This window comes from Diadema antillarum, unplaced genomic scaffold (genome assembly GCF_040938485.1).
Source record: "Diadema antillarum isolate AM-2024a unplaced genomic scaffold, OU_Dant_1.0 seq00001605_RagTag, whole genome shotgun sequence".
Classification (NCBI taxonomy): domain Eukaryota; kingdom Metazoa; phylum Echinodermata; class Echinoidea; order Diadematoida; family Diadematidae; genus Diadema; species Diadema antillarum.
This window is the reverse complement of record NW_027272318.1, coordinates 293,076-308,724: the sequence shown is the minus strand read 5'-3', so window position 1 is coordinate 308,724 and position 15,649 is coordinate 293,076. Positions and strand designations below refer to the sequence as shown.

General features: G+C 38.7%; 1 protein-coding gene across 1 annotated transcript in view; it reads right to left on the bottom strand.

Annotated features, from left to right (window-relative positions):
- Nucleotides 1–6,259: 6,259 nt before the first annotated feature.
- The window catches only part of LOC139711038 (pecanex-like protein 1), a 135,734-nt gene continuing 126,344 nt past the window's right edge, over nt 6,260–15,649 (bottom strand). The window contains exon 38 of the mRNA XM_071622962.1: nt 6,260–7,855. Within this exon, the coding sequence (XP_071479063.1) occupies nt 7,574–7,855 (282 nt within the window). The 3' untranslated portion in view covers nt 6,260–7,573. The remainder of the gene's footprint in view (nt 7,856–15,649) is intronic.

Below are 15,649 nucleotides of genomic sequence, written 5' to 3'. Positions count from 1 at the left end.
ACAAAGTTAGTTTAATTTAGGTCAATTTATTGAAAGGACATTTTTTTGAAATCAAATATTTATTTACTAGCATGTTCAACAGTTGCGTAGGTGTTGCTCCAGAAATTCACTTGAGGTATATAATAGTGGTAAGAGCACGAAATCGATGAAGAAAACGCCTCTGCCCGAAGAGATCATAAATATCCAGTAAAGGTTAAAGGATTCACGTCAATTACACACAACTGAGTGCGTGTTACTGTAACGGCTGGGCACGGAATCCAACTCCCCAACACGTGACTCGCGCGTCGCACACTACTAGTAGTACCCGTTTCTTTCAGGGGGAGGTGTGAAGTTAGCTGGTATATCAGGTGACAATCAGCTCGGAAGATGAGGAAAAAGCATGTGACGTGTAGTGGCCTAGTTTGGTTGCACTCAGAATCCCACTACTATCTTTTCTCACTTTTTTTTTTCTTCTTCTCCTTTAATGGTAGTGGGCGTGGCAGCAAAGATTCCTCGTTTAGAATGCGTGGAAGCAGGGAAAATTAGAATGCTCTCTTCACCAATCAAGTTAGCACGTCATATTAACTGCGCACTGTTGGGAAGGAAAAGTGACAACATATAAACCATAGAAGAAGAAGACGAACAGGGGGGAAAAAGACATATTAAGACGGGGAAAACTCCACTTTCACGGATAACTCGGGGCAGATATCATACGTGAACACACACATCCAACCAACCATAGCTGCAACTATTAGCTGACAAACACAAAAACAAACACGCAAAAAACCACACAAACAAAAACACCACAAAATAAAGCACACAATCAACACAAACACAAACATACAAGCACAACAAAAAACATACAAACAGCAACACGAACACCAATAACAGGTAAAATATTTTTGAGCGACATTTTTTACCCCACATTCTGTTTTGAACGTACATGTATATAAATTACTCTTATTCTAAACACACCTAGCATGAAACCACGTGTGAAAAGCGCACACACACACATACACACACTATCACTTAAAGTCTTGTCTTAAGTCATTTACTTTAATCTGAACAATCTCTAAACTTTCATTTCCTCCTCCTCCTACTCTCCCTTCCTTTCTCGACTTCTTTCTTCTTTATCTTCACATAAAAATCCCATTACTTCCCTATCTATCTCTCTCCCCTCTCTCTCTCTCTCTCTCTCTCTCTCTCTTTCTATCAGTCTTACTATCATCACCATCTTGCCTCGCTGGGGTACGAATTCAAGCAGATAAATTATTGATCAGGGTCATATTGTCGTTATCATCTTTGACTAAGCTCATAAAAGGCTTGCAGTTTAATCTCAAAATGTGTCATGGTCACAGCTTTATCATCAACTCACTGATTCTTCTTCTTTTTTAGTAACAAAACAATGTACAGACGAGTCATGTTTACAATGCAATCAATCATCAATCATCAAGGATTTGAGTTATACATCACATATCCTCTAAACTTCTTCTTCTTCAGGTTTACAAAAACACAAAATGAGCTGGCAGGGAAAGAATGGTTTGTATAGAATACAAAAACAAAAATATAGATTATGTAAAACTTGTTACAGGAGGTTGATAGAATTGTAAAGTAAATATCTTCACTCAAGATAGTTGTCCATTATCTGGGGATAAGTACATATGCAATATAGTTTTTTTGGCTTACCTTCTATGGTGTAGGAATAGGGCCATAACATGAAAATACTATATCCATTTCATGTGGCCACTTTACACTGTCACGTCATTACATAGGCCTATAGTATTCAGAAAAGATATCATCCAGAATCTTTACAAAAACTGTAGAGTACGAAGACAACATTCCTGCATCGGGAAATGGTTGTGCCATTCATTTTGTAGCATAAATGCTATATTATGATCAATGATCACATACTAAATCATCTTCAGTACACACTTTGATATTCTATACAATCATTTAAGAAAAACAAAAATTGACAACACATGCACCATGGTTGTCATGGCTACAGTGTCACTCTTTTGGCTGTGATACGAATTTGAGTGGAGATGGGTAGATACCTCCTTTTTGTTGTACAGGTGTACTTGCATCTTTATACCATTAAATTCTGACACATATATATATGGAATCACATTATAATTTTCATGGATGTGAAGATCACAGCTACTGAAAGTAAAAGACAAAGTGGCACCCAAGGGTAATCATATACTTGATCAAAGTTCTACACAGAACGTTTCCAAATTTTGTCCTTGCAAGTTTTGCCCCCCCCCCCCCTCAAAAAAAGAAAAAGAAAAAGAAGAGAAAATCAATGACATAAAACAACTACCAAGTTTTAATTTCACAATTTCTGATATCAGCCATGCATGTGAACAAACGCAACTCAAATAAAATGACCTAGAGAAAGGACGGTAGCAGAGGTCATGAGCGACCCAATGACTAGATTCAGAGGTCAAAGGTTAAGTATCCCTAGAAGTCCAAATAGACACGCCAGTAACCGATATTCAATTTTGCACTGACGAAATCTCATCACACTCATCATACTCTATGTCTTTCAGAGAGAACAAAATTCACATCTTTATTACATAGGTACATCTAATCAAAGTACAAAAACAAAAAAACACATAGAAAAGTGGACCTAAAAAAGTGCCTATTTCTGTCAGTAATTGTAAAGTGAAACAAGTGGTATAAACTTTAATATAAAAGAATACCGAGATAGCATTGTCTTTGTTTACAGATTTCGTTTTTTGTATCTGTGTACAATCGTAACCTAAATGAAGAGAATAAACATGTCAAGTCTTACAAAAGAAATACGTGTAAAAATGGGCATCAGTCACGAGCGACTGACACGCCCTTATAAAAGTCTGACAGATACGTGAACATGATTCATGTGATAAAACACATTTCAGTATTTGCACAAGTGTAAGCTAACAATTGCATTGCGTGCCAGCATGACTCATCACGCAGAGAACCAGTAGTACACACACTTCACTTGCCCATGACTACACGCCACAAAGTCTCGACAGCAACGACACGATCGTCTAAAGCATCTCTTCATAAATCATTCGGCTATAGATATAGATACATCGCATAAAACTGTGAAATATCCCGCTATAAATCTTCTATGTACAAACGCCACAGCGACAGAGAGGTGACCTATATAATATACAGCTACAAGAATAACTCAGTTGTCTTTTTCCCCAACAGGAGTAGAATCAAATAAATCTTTAGTACTTTTCATGAATAGAAAAACAAAACCTCAACAATGACAATCAAACATACTTTGTCAATGCATAGTGTATATTAGGCATTGGCGTGTCATATAGACTTTGCTTATTACTGATCAATGAGATGATAAATATTTTTTACGATGCCTTCATTACTTACATTATCATACACACAGACATTCAAGGAGGTTGATTTTTTTCTTTTTCTCTCCATTACAATAAATACAAAAGTACTGGTGGGGAACTGCAAAATTGTAACATATGTGACCCCCTGACAACATGTGTAATGCTAATTCCCCTCAAGTCTGCATGCATGCACCTTTTACATTCTCACTGCAATGAGCTGCTTTTTCCTCTTGGTTTATTTTTTTGTTGTCTCATAGAAAAAAACAAACAAACAACCATTGTATTATCAGACACACTTCTATGCTTCATGCTTACTTTTGCTTTTGTGTTTTTGTTTATGCATCAATATTTTCATTCTTGTTGTTCAATCACTTTGATCCTTTTTGTTTTCTAATGAGCTGGAATAATATCTATGGAGTTTTATATCATCGTTGTTGAAACTTAGTTGATAAGCAGCCATAGGTGTTAGTATCATGATAAAAGAAACTGAGCAAGACATGCTATGAAACTGTTCGAGAGTTATTCTCACAGATGGCAAAGCAGCTACACATTACTGTCAATGACAGTACAACCTCTGTGACTCAACTGCCTGGCTCCATGCTGCCCTCATAAACTAACTTGACGATGTAGTGGCTTCATATATTGTTCGCAGCAGATTAAACAAAATTGCTTTCTTATCTATGGAAATACATATAAACTATAACGTACACCAATCCATTGGACACTAATATGACATACAAATAAACCTAACCTTTCAACATAAGACTGTTACGACATCATTACGCAAGTAATTTCTAAATGCTGAAAATATTGAAGACTCTTCTTGAAACCTCATGAATCAGTAATTGTTTGACCTACAAAGGAAATATCAGTAGATGCTCTCAATTTCTTCCCTATGAAAATAAACAAACAGACAGACAAACCCCAAATTGTATTGTATCATTCACATCTGGAATGACTAAGGCAAATCCAAACTGCACTGTTTTAAAGGAGTACATCAAGCGGGTGTGCAGAGGCAGTAAAATCAGACTTTGCTTCCTCAGTCCTCGCCACAAGTAATATTCCACGTGAGGTCGGAGCTACGACAAGTTTCCACATATGGTGCAAAGTACTGTCTGGTCAGAGCCCTGTCATGATCATTATTATTTTTTCTTCCTTCATCATGTAAAAAACGACTTCAAAATGACTCTAGAACGACACCAAAATGACTTCAAAATAAGTCACTGTGAACACCGACTCCACAACGACATTCTCTCGAGACACCACCGACACTGTGTGCAACGTGATTGCCAATACTGACAGCAATGTCTGTTGTGAAAGAGTTCCTAGAGAAAACAACAATAACAATTCTCTCTAAGTAGTGCCAAGAAGCGCATTACTGATAATTCATTTACGAGAGCTGCACAAGGTTCACACGTGCCATTCTCAGCCACTTGACAAAATGCAGTTGGATATTCCTCTGAAAGAGCATACCAACCCCACCCCCAAGCATAATGTTTTAAACTTGTGAATACCTGGTAGTCTGTAAATGAAATCACTGGGGTCAGCAAGGGGGCACAGCATACTTGGCATGCATGTTCACTTTCTTCTTGCCAATTCTGACGGTAGGTATCATAAAAATGAAGGTTTATCTGCTCTTGAATAGGTTTTTCTTTAATATATCCCCAAAAGGAATTCCCTTGAAAGCAACAGATTATCAAGCAGAGGGGTGAAGGCTGAGGTGTGAGTTTTTTTCAACTTTTCTCCCTCTTAATACTATCTATTTTTTTGTCTGCATGCAAGCAATAATGTCATAATCATAGCATCTGGGGGAAAAAATGAGTCTTGCATCGTTTGCTTTCTCCATTATCAAGTTAGCATTGTCTTGTGGCATGAAATGTACAGGTGATGGTGGGTTTTCTAACATCACAGCTCTATAGTTGGTCTCCATTCACTTTTTGAGAGGCTTTGACATGTAAAAACACTTCATACTGATCTATGCCTAGTAAACACTACACTGCTTTCAACAAATGGAAACTTGAGCTACAGTCACATGTAACATTTTGTATGCAGCACCCATATATGCAGAACGAATGTGAGCTTCACATAGCATAGGATATTTTGTCACCTTACAGCTTCAAAATAGTGCCTTTATCACTGATAATGGTATATAGATAGAATGGTACACTTGTAGAATAAGTTCCAGTAATTTCACAGCAGTAGTTTATATTATCACTTGATTTTGTAGAGTGACTTTTTGTATCTTTAGCTGTATTCCCATTACAACAGATTCAAAACTGCCTAATGCCTACTGTAAATGAGAAATTTTTGTGTGCATAAAACTTTCGTAAATTTCGAGACGTGCTAAGATTCGCAAAAGTAAAATGCGCGCAAAAGTTTCTGTTTGCACAACGCATCGAATGCTAGTCATCAATTCACAAAAGTTTCATGCCGCGAAAAAAGGTTGTCAGCTCCAATTCGCAAAAGTTTCATGCCATGAATGTTTCTGGTTTTTACAGTATCCCACGTAAGATTTCAATTAGAACACATCCCATTGGGACAGAATGTAAACTCATCTATGAGCGAAAGCTTTCACAAAAGCATATGATATATCACATTTTATTTCTAATTTCCACTTTATTTGAAAAAAAAGAGAAAAATGATTAACTTCTCTACTAGATTGTACGGTATTCTTTAAAACAGATGGTTTGATGACCTGTTCTACCAGCCTGTTAGCATATCAAATCTAATACGTTACAGGTTAGAGTTAAAATTCTTTATCTTACAGTTTACTTTGCAACAAAGAAATATATTTCAGGGTACTTGAAACAAGCTAATGATAAACTGTGTTCTATCAACAGCAAAAAGAAAAAGAAAATGAAAATATATTTACATGGCTAAGAACAAGCCTTGACTTTCACAGAAATATTACGTTAGTCCTATTGCAGTGAAAAAAAGAATGGTCCAGATGAAAATATCAAATTATAGGTATTTTCACTCATTTGGAGGGATTGAAATTCTGATGCACATTAGAACACATTCTCTGCGTTTTGTTTTGTTTTTCGTCTTGTTTTTCCCCCTCAAAACACTAATTAAAGTCTACATTATACTTGCTGCTGTATTTAGTGACATAAGAGAACACAGAGCGTTTTACTACATCCAACAAGATGTTAAGAACGTCAATGGCTTAAAGGGAGAGTATTTCTAGTTATAAGTCTGTGTATTGAGCAACATTATCAACACTAACAACCAATAGGAGACACAATGCTTTGATAGACAATTCCATGTTTGACTGCCAATACCAACTAAAAGAAGTTATAATCGTAACACTAAGTACAAACAAAACATTTGGCGAAAAGTATTTACTTTAAGCTACTGTAAACTTCTGACATTAGCTTCCCTAAAACTTTCTGCTTTTTTTTCTTTAACCCATACATTCTTATGAGATTCTCACTATGAATTGTATCATACACAAGGTCTGAACCTGCAGACTTGCTAAGATAAAGACAATTTCTTTTCATCTTGATAAACTGTGTAACAATTTTAGCCAATAAGGAGTTGCACTGTGAGTTAATAACATACATCTAACATGCAAAAATCATAAAATATTTATTTCTTCTGTTTTTTTTTTTTTGGTCTGAGAGTCCGACTCTGAAATTGTGGCAACAGCAGGGTGTGGTCGTGCTTGAGGTGGTCGGATTTTGATGAGGTGCTGTCGAGAATCTTCTCGGACCAGCAAACCGACAGCAGCATCACTGAGTAATTGGAGCAGAAAATCGGTGAATGGGCCTCTTGACGATCTATTCTGGCTGAATGGCAATGCTTCTGTATTTCAGTTCGTAAGAATTCTGTAAACTACGGCAATTTTTCGAGCTACGCCGACGTGATGCGCATGCGAAACAAATGAGAGAGAGAAAAAAAATTGTCTGCATTTTCGGCACGAAGCGGTTTACCTCTCCTGAAGGATGACTTGCATGCGGGACTGTACGGGACCACTGATGCGTCTTCTGAGCTACTTGCTGTGAATGAATCGCCGATCCAGCATCAATTTGGCGCGTCATCGCTGGCTATTGGCCAAACCAATTCCCCCCTCAACAGGAGAAGATCCAAAATGATAGGGACGCCATGAAGAATTCTTCAGCCTACAACCAGAGGAAGTACTCCTCAATTTACACTCGCCATGCCATTTCGCTGAATGACCCCAAATTCATTTTGTCATGAAATCGTGTTCCTCCTATGATGCCCCCCTAGGGTGCCCTCTGCAGTGCACGCTATAAATGTATCTCTGGTCCAACGTCCAGCACCCCGTTGTCGGCAATGGGGACGAACCGATTGTCTATCTTGACCAGAAGGATGGTCTTGTCCAAGTGTGACCGTCGGGCCTGGTCCATGTGGAACGGGACCCAGACATGGACCACCTGGCCCTCCGCCCCTGGCGTGGGGGACCACCCCTTCCAACCACTCGAGCCACCGCTCTGCCGCATCGACTCGTCCGGCCACATGACGAACTTGTTGATGTTCAGCCGGTCATACACTTTGGATTCATCGATGATCTGGAATGAATAAAAGGACAGATATAAACCATACATGAGGGTAAGGTTACATAATCATCAGTCAGTCATCTGATCATAAAAAACAAATTGTAGCCACGGAAAAAGGGTAAGTCTATTCACACACCTATCAATATCAAATATACACAAACTGAATCAAACTGATTTGATCTTGTTAGTAGAGTAGTGTGACACTAGAACCATTCCCAACCTACAGTGGCATTTACAATCTGCTTTAATATGTCTTATCACCAACTACAGACATGCAACACACAGGTTTGAACACTTTGAAGTATTTTCATTTAAATAAACCTCTGGAGGTACAATGTCTTTGGCCCATTTCTCCCATTCGCTCTGCAATCTAATCTCCTCTTTCTACCAAGGTACCTTGTTAAAACACTTAATTCTCTGATGGTTATTACTGCAGGAAGCTCTAAAGAGGTGCGCGCAGGCATTCGAATCCGACACTTGTTTGTTGTGTTTCTGAAATGATGTACAAGAAGACACAAGCAATGGTACCCCCTCCCCCCAAACCTTTCCCCCTCTTCCAAACATGATGGCGAGATCACGTCCCCGGTAAGAGGGGGAGATTGGTTAAGAGGTCTGCGCTGATGGCAGGAGTCTGTCATCGTAGGCCATCAGTCAGAGGCAGAGTGTCCCTGTCAACGCCCCGTTCGTCCTGGTGAGCCTTGCCGCCACGCCACATGCGTGTGCGGCGGCGGCGGCGAGGCGTGCTAATGTCCTTGCACATCCAGGTTTCTCAAAGACTCCACAGATTTTGCGACCGAACATGCTAAGTTTTAAAGACCCCCAGAGGTTCAGTACAGTCCACTTTTCACGTAGCTATGTTATCCTCTGTTTGATTGAATGCAGTTTCATCTACTTCATATCCTGTCATATACAACTGCATTAATGAAGTGTATGGATGTAGAACCACGACTCCACCAATTAAATTACAAACTCCAAAGCTCTTTTGATTTGTGTTTTTTGAACTTGATAGCATATGCCACTATCTAGATTATAAATAAACATATGGATAATATTCTCCTTTTTCTTTTTTGAAATCACATGGATGCTTCTAACCCATTGAAGACGAGTCCCAAGAATACTCGGGCAAGTGTCTATGGGAAATGCCTGTTAGAGCAAAATCAGTCCATCCTCAACGGGTTAAATGTCTTGTGACGTTAACATCAGAATTTCAGCATTTTTTCCTCTTTTTTTTTTTTTTTGGGGGGGGGGGGGGGGGGGGGGGGTGGCTACCATTAATTCCAGAGGTATGAGTAAAGTAAAAATGGCTGAGACACCAATTCCGGTCCCCAGAACAGCACCAGCAAATATGAATAATGCAGCCAGAATTAGAAGCAGCAACCAAACCCTTTAAAACCGCTTTACCCATGACAGACTAATACATTCATAACAACAACCCTGCACATTCCTTCCAAAGGCGTGGATGAAGTAACAACGGTTTAAGCCACTCAACCCACACCTCCCTATTTGAGGTAACAAGTATTGAATAACACATCCAGAAATAGGCATCATCAACCAAATACCGCTGGAAAGCAGCTCACTACGCACAATACAAAGCCTCCCTGTTTAGAGAGAAAGGCTTTGCTGAACGAAAATACGCGAGCCGCTTAACCAGAACTCTGTATCACAGGTAAATGCGGTGCAGCACTGCATGAATAAGATAACCAGAAATAGCGAAAACGCAAATCCATCATAAACCAACATACCGCATCACACCGAAACTCATACAGAAATCTCAAGATGCTCCCTGAAATAGGATGAAGTATTTAAAAGCAACTACCCCTAGCCATATCATCGCCAACACAAATCTCAACAGGTGGAATGTGTGCACATCGCAAAAATATCTGATCCTCGTGAAAACATAGAAAAAGCTGGGAAGTACACTCACTCAGTCTTTGAACATGAGATAATGTTGCTCTCGGCTTCATTTTACAATAAAACTACATTTTCTTCTCATTCTCTCATTTTCACGCCAGTCATCTAAGGAAGTAGGACCTGTTTATCCATTTCAGAAGACCAGAATCATTTTTTTCGTTTTTGCTTTATTTTGCTCATACTCATTATGTCATTTGGCATATTAGGAAAGTGTCAACTTTGTCTATCATTAACTTGCCATCAAAATGTATAATATAAACATACTTCAAGGTTGTATGGCCATTTTTAAGAGTTCGTCTCTACAATGAATCTGCAAAATTTACCAGAACTACAACAATTGCTGGCCAACAATAGATATTTTAGGTATGATGACATCAAACCATCATTTGTAAATACGAGCAAAATCTCATAGACACAGAAATAGTGCTTACATTCATAATCTTTGCAGCTCCAGTAAATCTGGCAGACTTTTTGGCAATAGACTTTTAGTGATATTCAAACGAACTAGGACTGTAATTAGAGGCATGAGTGTGTTCAGAGTCAAAGTATCAACATGACAACAAGCAGCGATGTCCTTGGATGCACAAACCGGCTTTCCCCTTTGCTGTTTACAACTTCTGGGCAACAAACAGCCCCACGGGCCAGGAAGAGTGCGTGCATGGATACTGGTAGATCAAGGGTGGGGCCAGCTGATGGAACGGAACATGAATGCGGCTCTTTGGTGTGTCAACAATGCGTTTCCCCCACAGCATTGCACGGGATGCGTGTCGATAAAGAGGGTATAACCTTACACCCTTTTAAAGCCCCGCGGGTGGTTGGTTGTCGTCATGCTACATGTACCTGAGATAGGGCTCCGTATTATTCAGAGGGGATACTTGGCATTTAACTTGGTATCCTGATTCCCCTTACTGTTATCATTACTGTTTACCGCTTCCGCAGGGCTACACAATAACAAGCAACTGTGTGTATGTATGTGTTTGTGTGTAACAACAACAACAACAACAACAACAACAACAACAACACCAACAACAACAACAACACCAACACCAACAACAACAGCAACAGCAACAACAACTTGAACAATAACAACAACAACAGGGAAGGAAGAGGCCAGAAAGTAGTGTCCAGGCAAGCAAACAGCAACGACAGGACTGCCATAACTTCCATCTATCAATACTCAGAGAGGTTGCACAGAGTGATCAGGGAGATACTTGTTTCACGTGTTGTATGCCTCTCAAAAGCCAGCAAATGACCATCAAATCAGGGTGGCCTTTGTATTCCCTTTGTCAGGGCACGAAAAGGTACAATTCATATTTTTCGTGGCACTTCCTGCAGAATAAACGAGGACTTGGAAGCTGCATAACAATAAGTATACCATAAGTAGGGGTGGGTCAGTCTTGTGTATAATGCAAAATTGTACATGACAGATATATGAGGCAACAGTAGAAGCCTTTTCCATACAGAATTATTAACAATGACCATGTTTGTAAATTCAAACATTCCAATTTATGCATGTTGACCTGTGGATGAACTGATTATCGCACCTTCTTTTTCCCATTATATTCTATGGTTGTCTTCACTCGTTTCTTGCAAGGATCAGCCATTGCTAGGTCAAGCCTATTATCTTTGGTTACTATGAAAACCCATCTTAAGAGAAGCACTTGTAAGATTTGAGTTCAACTCTTATCACTCTACTCAGGAGCACAGATATTGATGTACTCACAATTTCATTCTTTCTCCATTTTTCTTTTAAAGGGGGAGAAAAATAGAAGTTATGGGTCATATGTATGATTGCTGTAATTCATGCTGCTCACATCCTCCTCACCTAAATCCCTACCATCCTCATCTTCCGACAGGATGTGTCTCAAAGGTCGTCATCGAGCTCGAAGACTCGGTAGCGATAACCATCTCCACCCAGCCCCCCTTTCCCCCTTCAATCTTTCTCTCTCTATCTCTCCCTTCTCTCTCTCCTTCCATTCCTCTCTCTGGTTTTCCCTATGTCTTTCTCACACTCCCTACTTCTCTTGCTCACAAAAAAAAAAAGAGAAAAAAAAATCCAGAAAAGGAAGTTGATATTTTGATACGCATGTTGTATTGGAAATTCAAATTAGGACTTCCCATTAGCTTGGCACAGCGGGCCGTGTGCTACGGCCCAAGCACCATCAGCAGAAGAGCCGCTCTAGATAACAAGCTGGATAGGGACTGTTTTCATGTTCGATCGCCCAACATGACAGCATACCTCTTGTTATCAGCAAACATTATCACAGAGCACTCAACAGGGGAGAGATTGATGCGGGGCTCTCTGGAGAGCAGGCAGTAGTGCAACACACACACGTACACAGGGCACAGAGAATGGTTGCCAAGGAAACAGACCACTCCTCACGGGTAAACACTGGAAGTGGGGGGATGTTGGAGGCTGGGATCCGTGTCAAAATGTTATTCTCGGATACCAAGACTCTGATCTGCCTATAAATTTCCTAAATGAGGTTCAGCATTATTGTACAACATGTTTGGAATAGCTTAACACATGAGCAAATACAAATCTTTTGTAATAAAAAGTACAACATCACAGGAATTCCTCACATGAAAATAGAAAATATATACATACATGTCTTAAATGAAAATGGTTTGGGGAAACAGCTGCAGCTTGCAGCTTGCAGCTTGTTTAATGTGTACAAAAATAGCAATCGTATATTATATTCCTAACTTTACAATGTTTTGAAACTCGCAACAGATCAACCAACAAGATGTCTACTACGAGTTTGAGAAAACACTTGACTCAATCAACCAGCTATGATTATAGCTACTCTGTGTTTGTTTGTAAGGCACATAATATAATTTCTTTCTTTCTTGAAAGAAACACGAAGGAATATGGAGGACTTTATATCCAGATGTCTACAAAGACAACAGAAGTATATACAGTATGTTAATATACGTTTTAAAGCTATTAGTCTATTTGAATACAAAACAAATGAGATGATAATACTGTACATGCCATATATTTTGTGAGCATGAGATTTTGGAAACCTGGTCTATATATTGGCACAAGCAGTCAAATTTTGCAGTTGAAATGCAGTCAGCGACAGAACAATACGCAAGTATCATCATTTCAAGAAACAAAAGTTAAGTGGTTTCAACCCTTGACGCAATATCAACCATAAAGGAGGCAATATTTTGGCAAGTAGATACTTTCATGAATGTCAGTCAACTTGCGAAAATAGACCACCATGAAATACAGTGCGTATACAGCGTACAAATGATGTCATGGTCATGTGATCAAGATGGCTACCCTGATCACCAAAGAAGGATGCCATGTTTAGATGTTTTGACATCCAAACATTTTAATTAGATTTCCACTCTTTGCTAATATTATAACTATGATGGCTCTCTTTCAAAACAGTTTTCTTCGCTTCAGGGTGAAATTTCCCTGAGCTATGACACCTTAAAACCTCAAATTATTTCAATGTGGAAAAGGACATGCAATCAAAGGTACCAGACATTTGCTCTAAGTATTTGGTAATCATCATCTAACAAAGAATTTAGTCGAAATGCACAACAATGCATTGTGATAATTGAATAGCCACTGTGCATGCTTGTCCATGTCTGACACGTACTGGTGTCATTTGGCTCTCTAACAGACAAATACTACAACTTGCTTGTTACTTAACCCACTTTCAGATAAAATGCCTTCCGCTCTACAGTACATGTCCGTCTTTACCTGTGCGTAGAGCATGATAACAATGACATTTTTTTTTCCCTATAGGATGCTCTCTCTTCCTTTTACAGGAACAGCACACACTCTTTTAAAAAAATCATCACCTAACCAGCAAATTACCACTAAGGTATTATACTTGAAACATGCCATGTTGGTTGGAAGGTATTCTTTTCAGTTTCGCAAGTATATCACATTTATAATTTCAACTAGGAGTATACAATGTAAATTACAAATTTTTCCCCCTGTAATCATACAAAAAAAATATAGCTTAAAGACTACAAATGAATTGTGGAAAAGTTAGTATAGGTTACTGTTGTTTTTGTTTCTTTATTTGTTTGTTTGTGTGTGTGTGTGTGTGTGTGTGTGTGTGTGTGTGTGTGTGTGTGTGTGTGTGTGTGTGTGTGTGTGTGTGTGTGTGTGTGTGTGTGTGTGTGCATCTCTGATAAACTGGAAATCAGAAGTGAATGTGAATGACACCAGGTATATCCTTCAGCATTACGACAAAACCAGAACAAGCGATGCAACTCAGGTTCCAGTGAAGATAAAGAAGCATTTGCTCCAATTAGAATTAATCTATAAGAATGCTCACAGCTATTAAAATGGAACAACACATCAAAACTTCTGATAACGAATTGTGTCCTTCAAATACTTTATCAAATGCAGTAACAAAAATCTTAAAATTTTGACACGATTTGGCTCATTTCATTGATGGAAAGAATTTGAACTTTTCACAACAGAGACAAAGCTCCAGTACACAAAGAATAATCAACATCTGTCAAAAAATTTAGATCATGCTCAAATGTTTTCAATTGAATCAGATTGAATGAATTGTCACATCAACTGAGTTTATCAATTTTTTTTCATGTCCTAGAACACCTCAATTGGCCCTCTTGGATAAAACACAGCAGAATTAAAATCCTGATTTACAATGTCATAGCATTCTGAATATGTAGCTGGCTGACTGGAAAATGGAAAATACATGACAGATTCAACATCATGTCATTCATCATCCAATAATTTCTCGTACAGAAGTACATAAATGCAAGTACATGTAGGCAAACAAACAAACAAACAAACAAACAAACCTGTCTATCAGTCATCAATCATCAAAATCATGAATGCAATAAGGAGGATTTGTACAAAAGTGGCAGCTTTGGGACCCTAATACTGTATAACGCCTGTTGTATTCCGCTCACTTTTAACGACAAAAATCAAATCTTCTAAAAATGAAAACATTCTATGGAGCACCGCCACTCCGCAGCTATCAAAGTGTCGATGTGAGAGTCTCGTCAATTGAGGAGTCATATCAAACTGGGCAAAAATAGCGGGGGAGCTGCACAGCGCTGGATGCTATCACTTATAGTCAATTTGGACGAGAACTTGACGTCCTCGGTAGCACCTATGACACCTTCTCTGCTCTTGTTGGTGCGCACCTTGGCTCCAAATTCTCCTAATTGCTGCCACAGCGTGAAACCAAATGCTCTTGTCTGTCCTACTGTCATTCAGCCTCTAGAAGACTTTAACATACGCTCATGTAGACACTAACAAGGTGTGTAAAGACTGCTTAAAGTCATGGTACGGGTTTTGGAAATCACTGGGTAACTTTTCACAAAAAAACAAAATCCAACTTTATTCAGAAAAGAAAAGGTAAGATAAAGCTTAGACAAGACAATTACACTGAGACTAGATTAAAGTATCAAAGAGCAAAACATGAAAAATAAATAAGTGCCTGTATTCATTTATATGACCATCCAGCTCAAAACCCACAAAAAGTAGGCCAAAATGAATTTCTACTTTTCTACGTAGTTTAAAAGGATAAGCTCTGAGCTTTAAATTTGTATCTAACTTCTTGCAATTGGCCAATCCTAACCCATTCAAAAAGTGATTGAAATAACAGAGAGGCAGGAAGTGCACTTTTATAAAAACAGGGAAAAAAAGAGGATTTAAAGATTAGAGTTACCCAAGCGTGCCGTGCAGAAGTATCAATGAAAAAAAAAAAAAAAAAAATATATATATATATATATCGTCGCTGGGGTGATAAGACATTGTATCTGAAATTTTGGTGAAAATGACTTTTTTGCATTTATGGTCAAATAATCGTTAAGTGATGTCCCGTCCAAATCCTAGTTGTCTTACCACAAAAATGAAGCCACCATGGCACGTCAAAGGAACGGCTGACC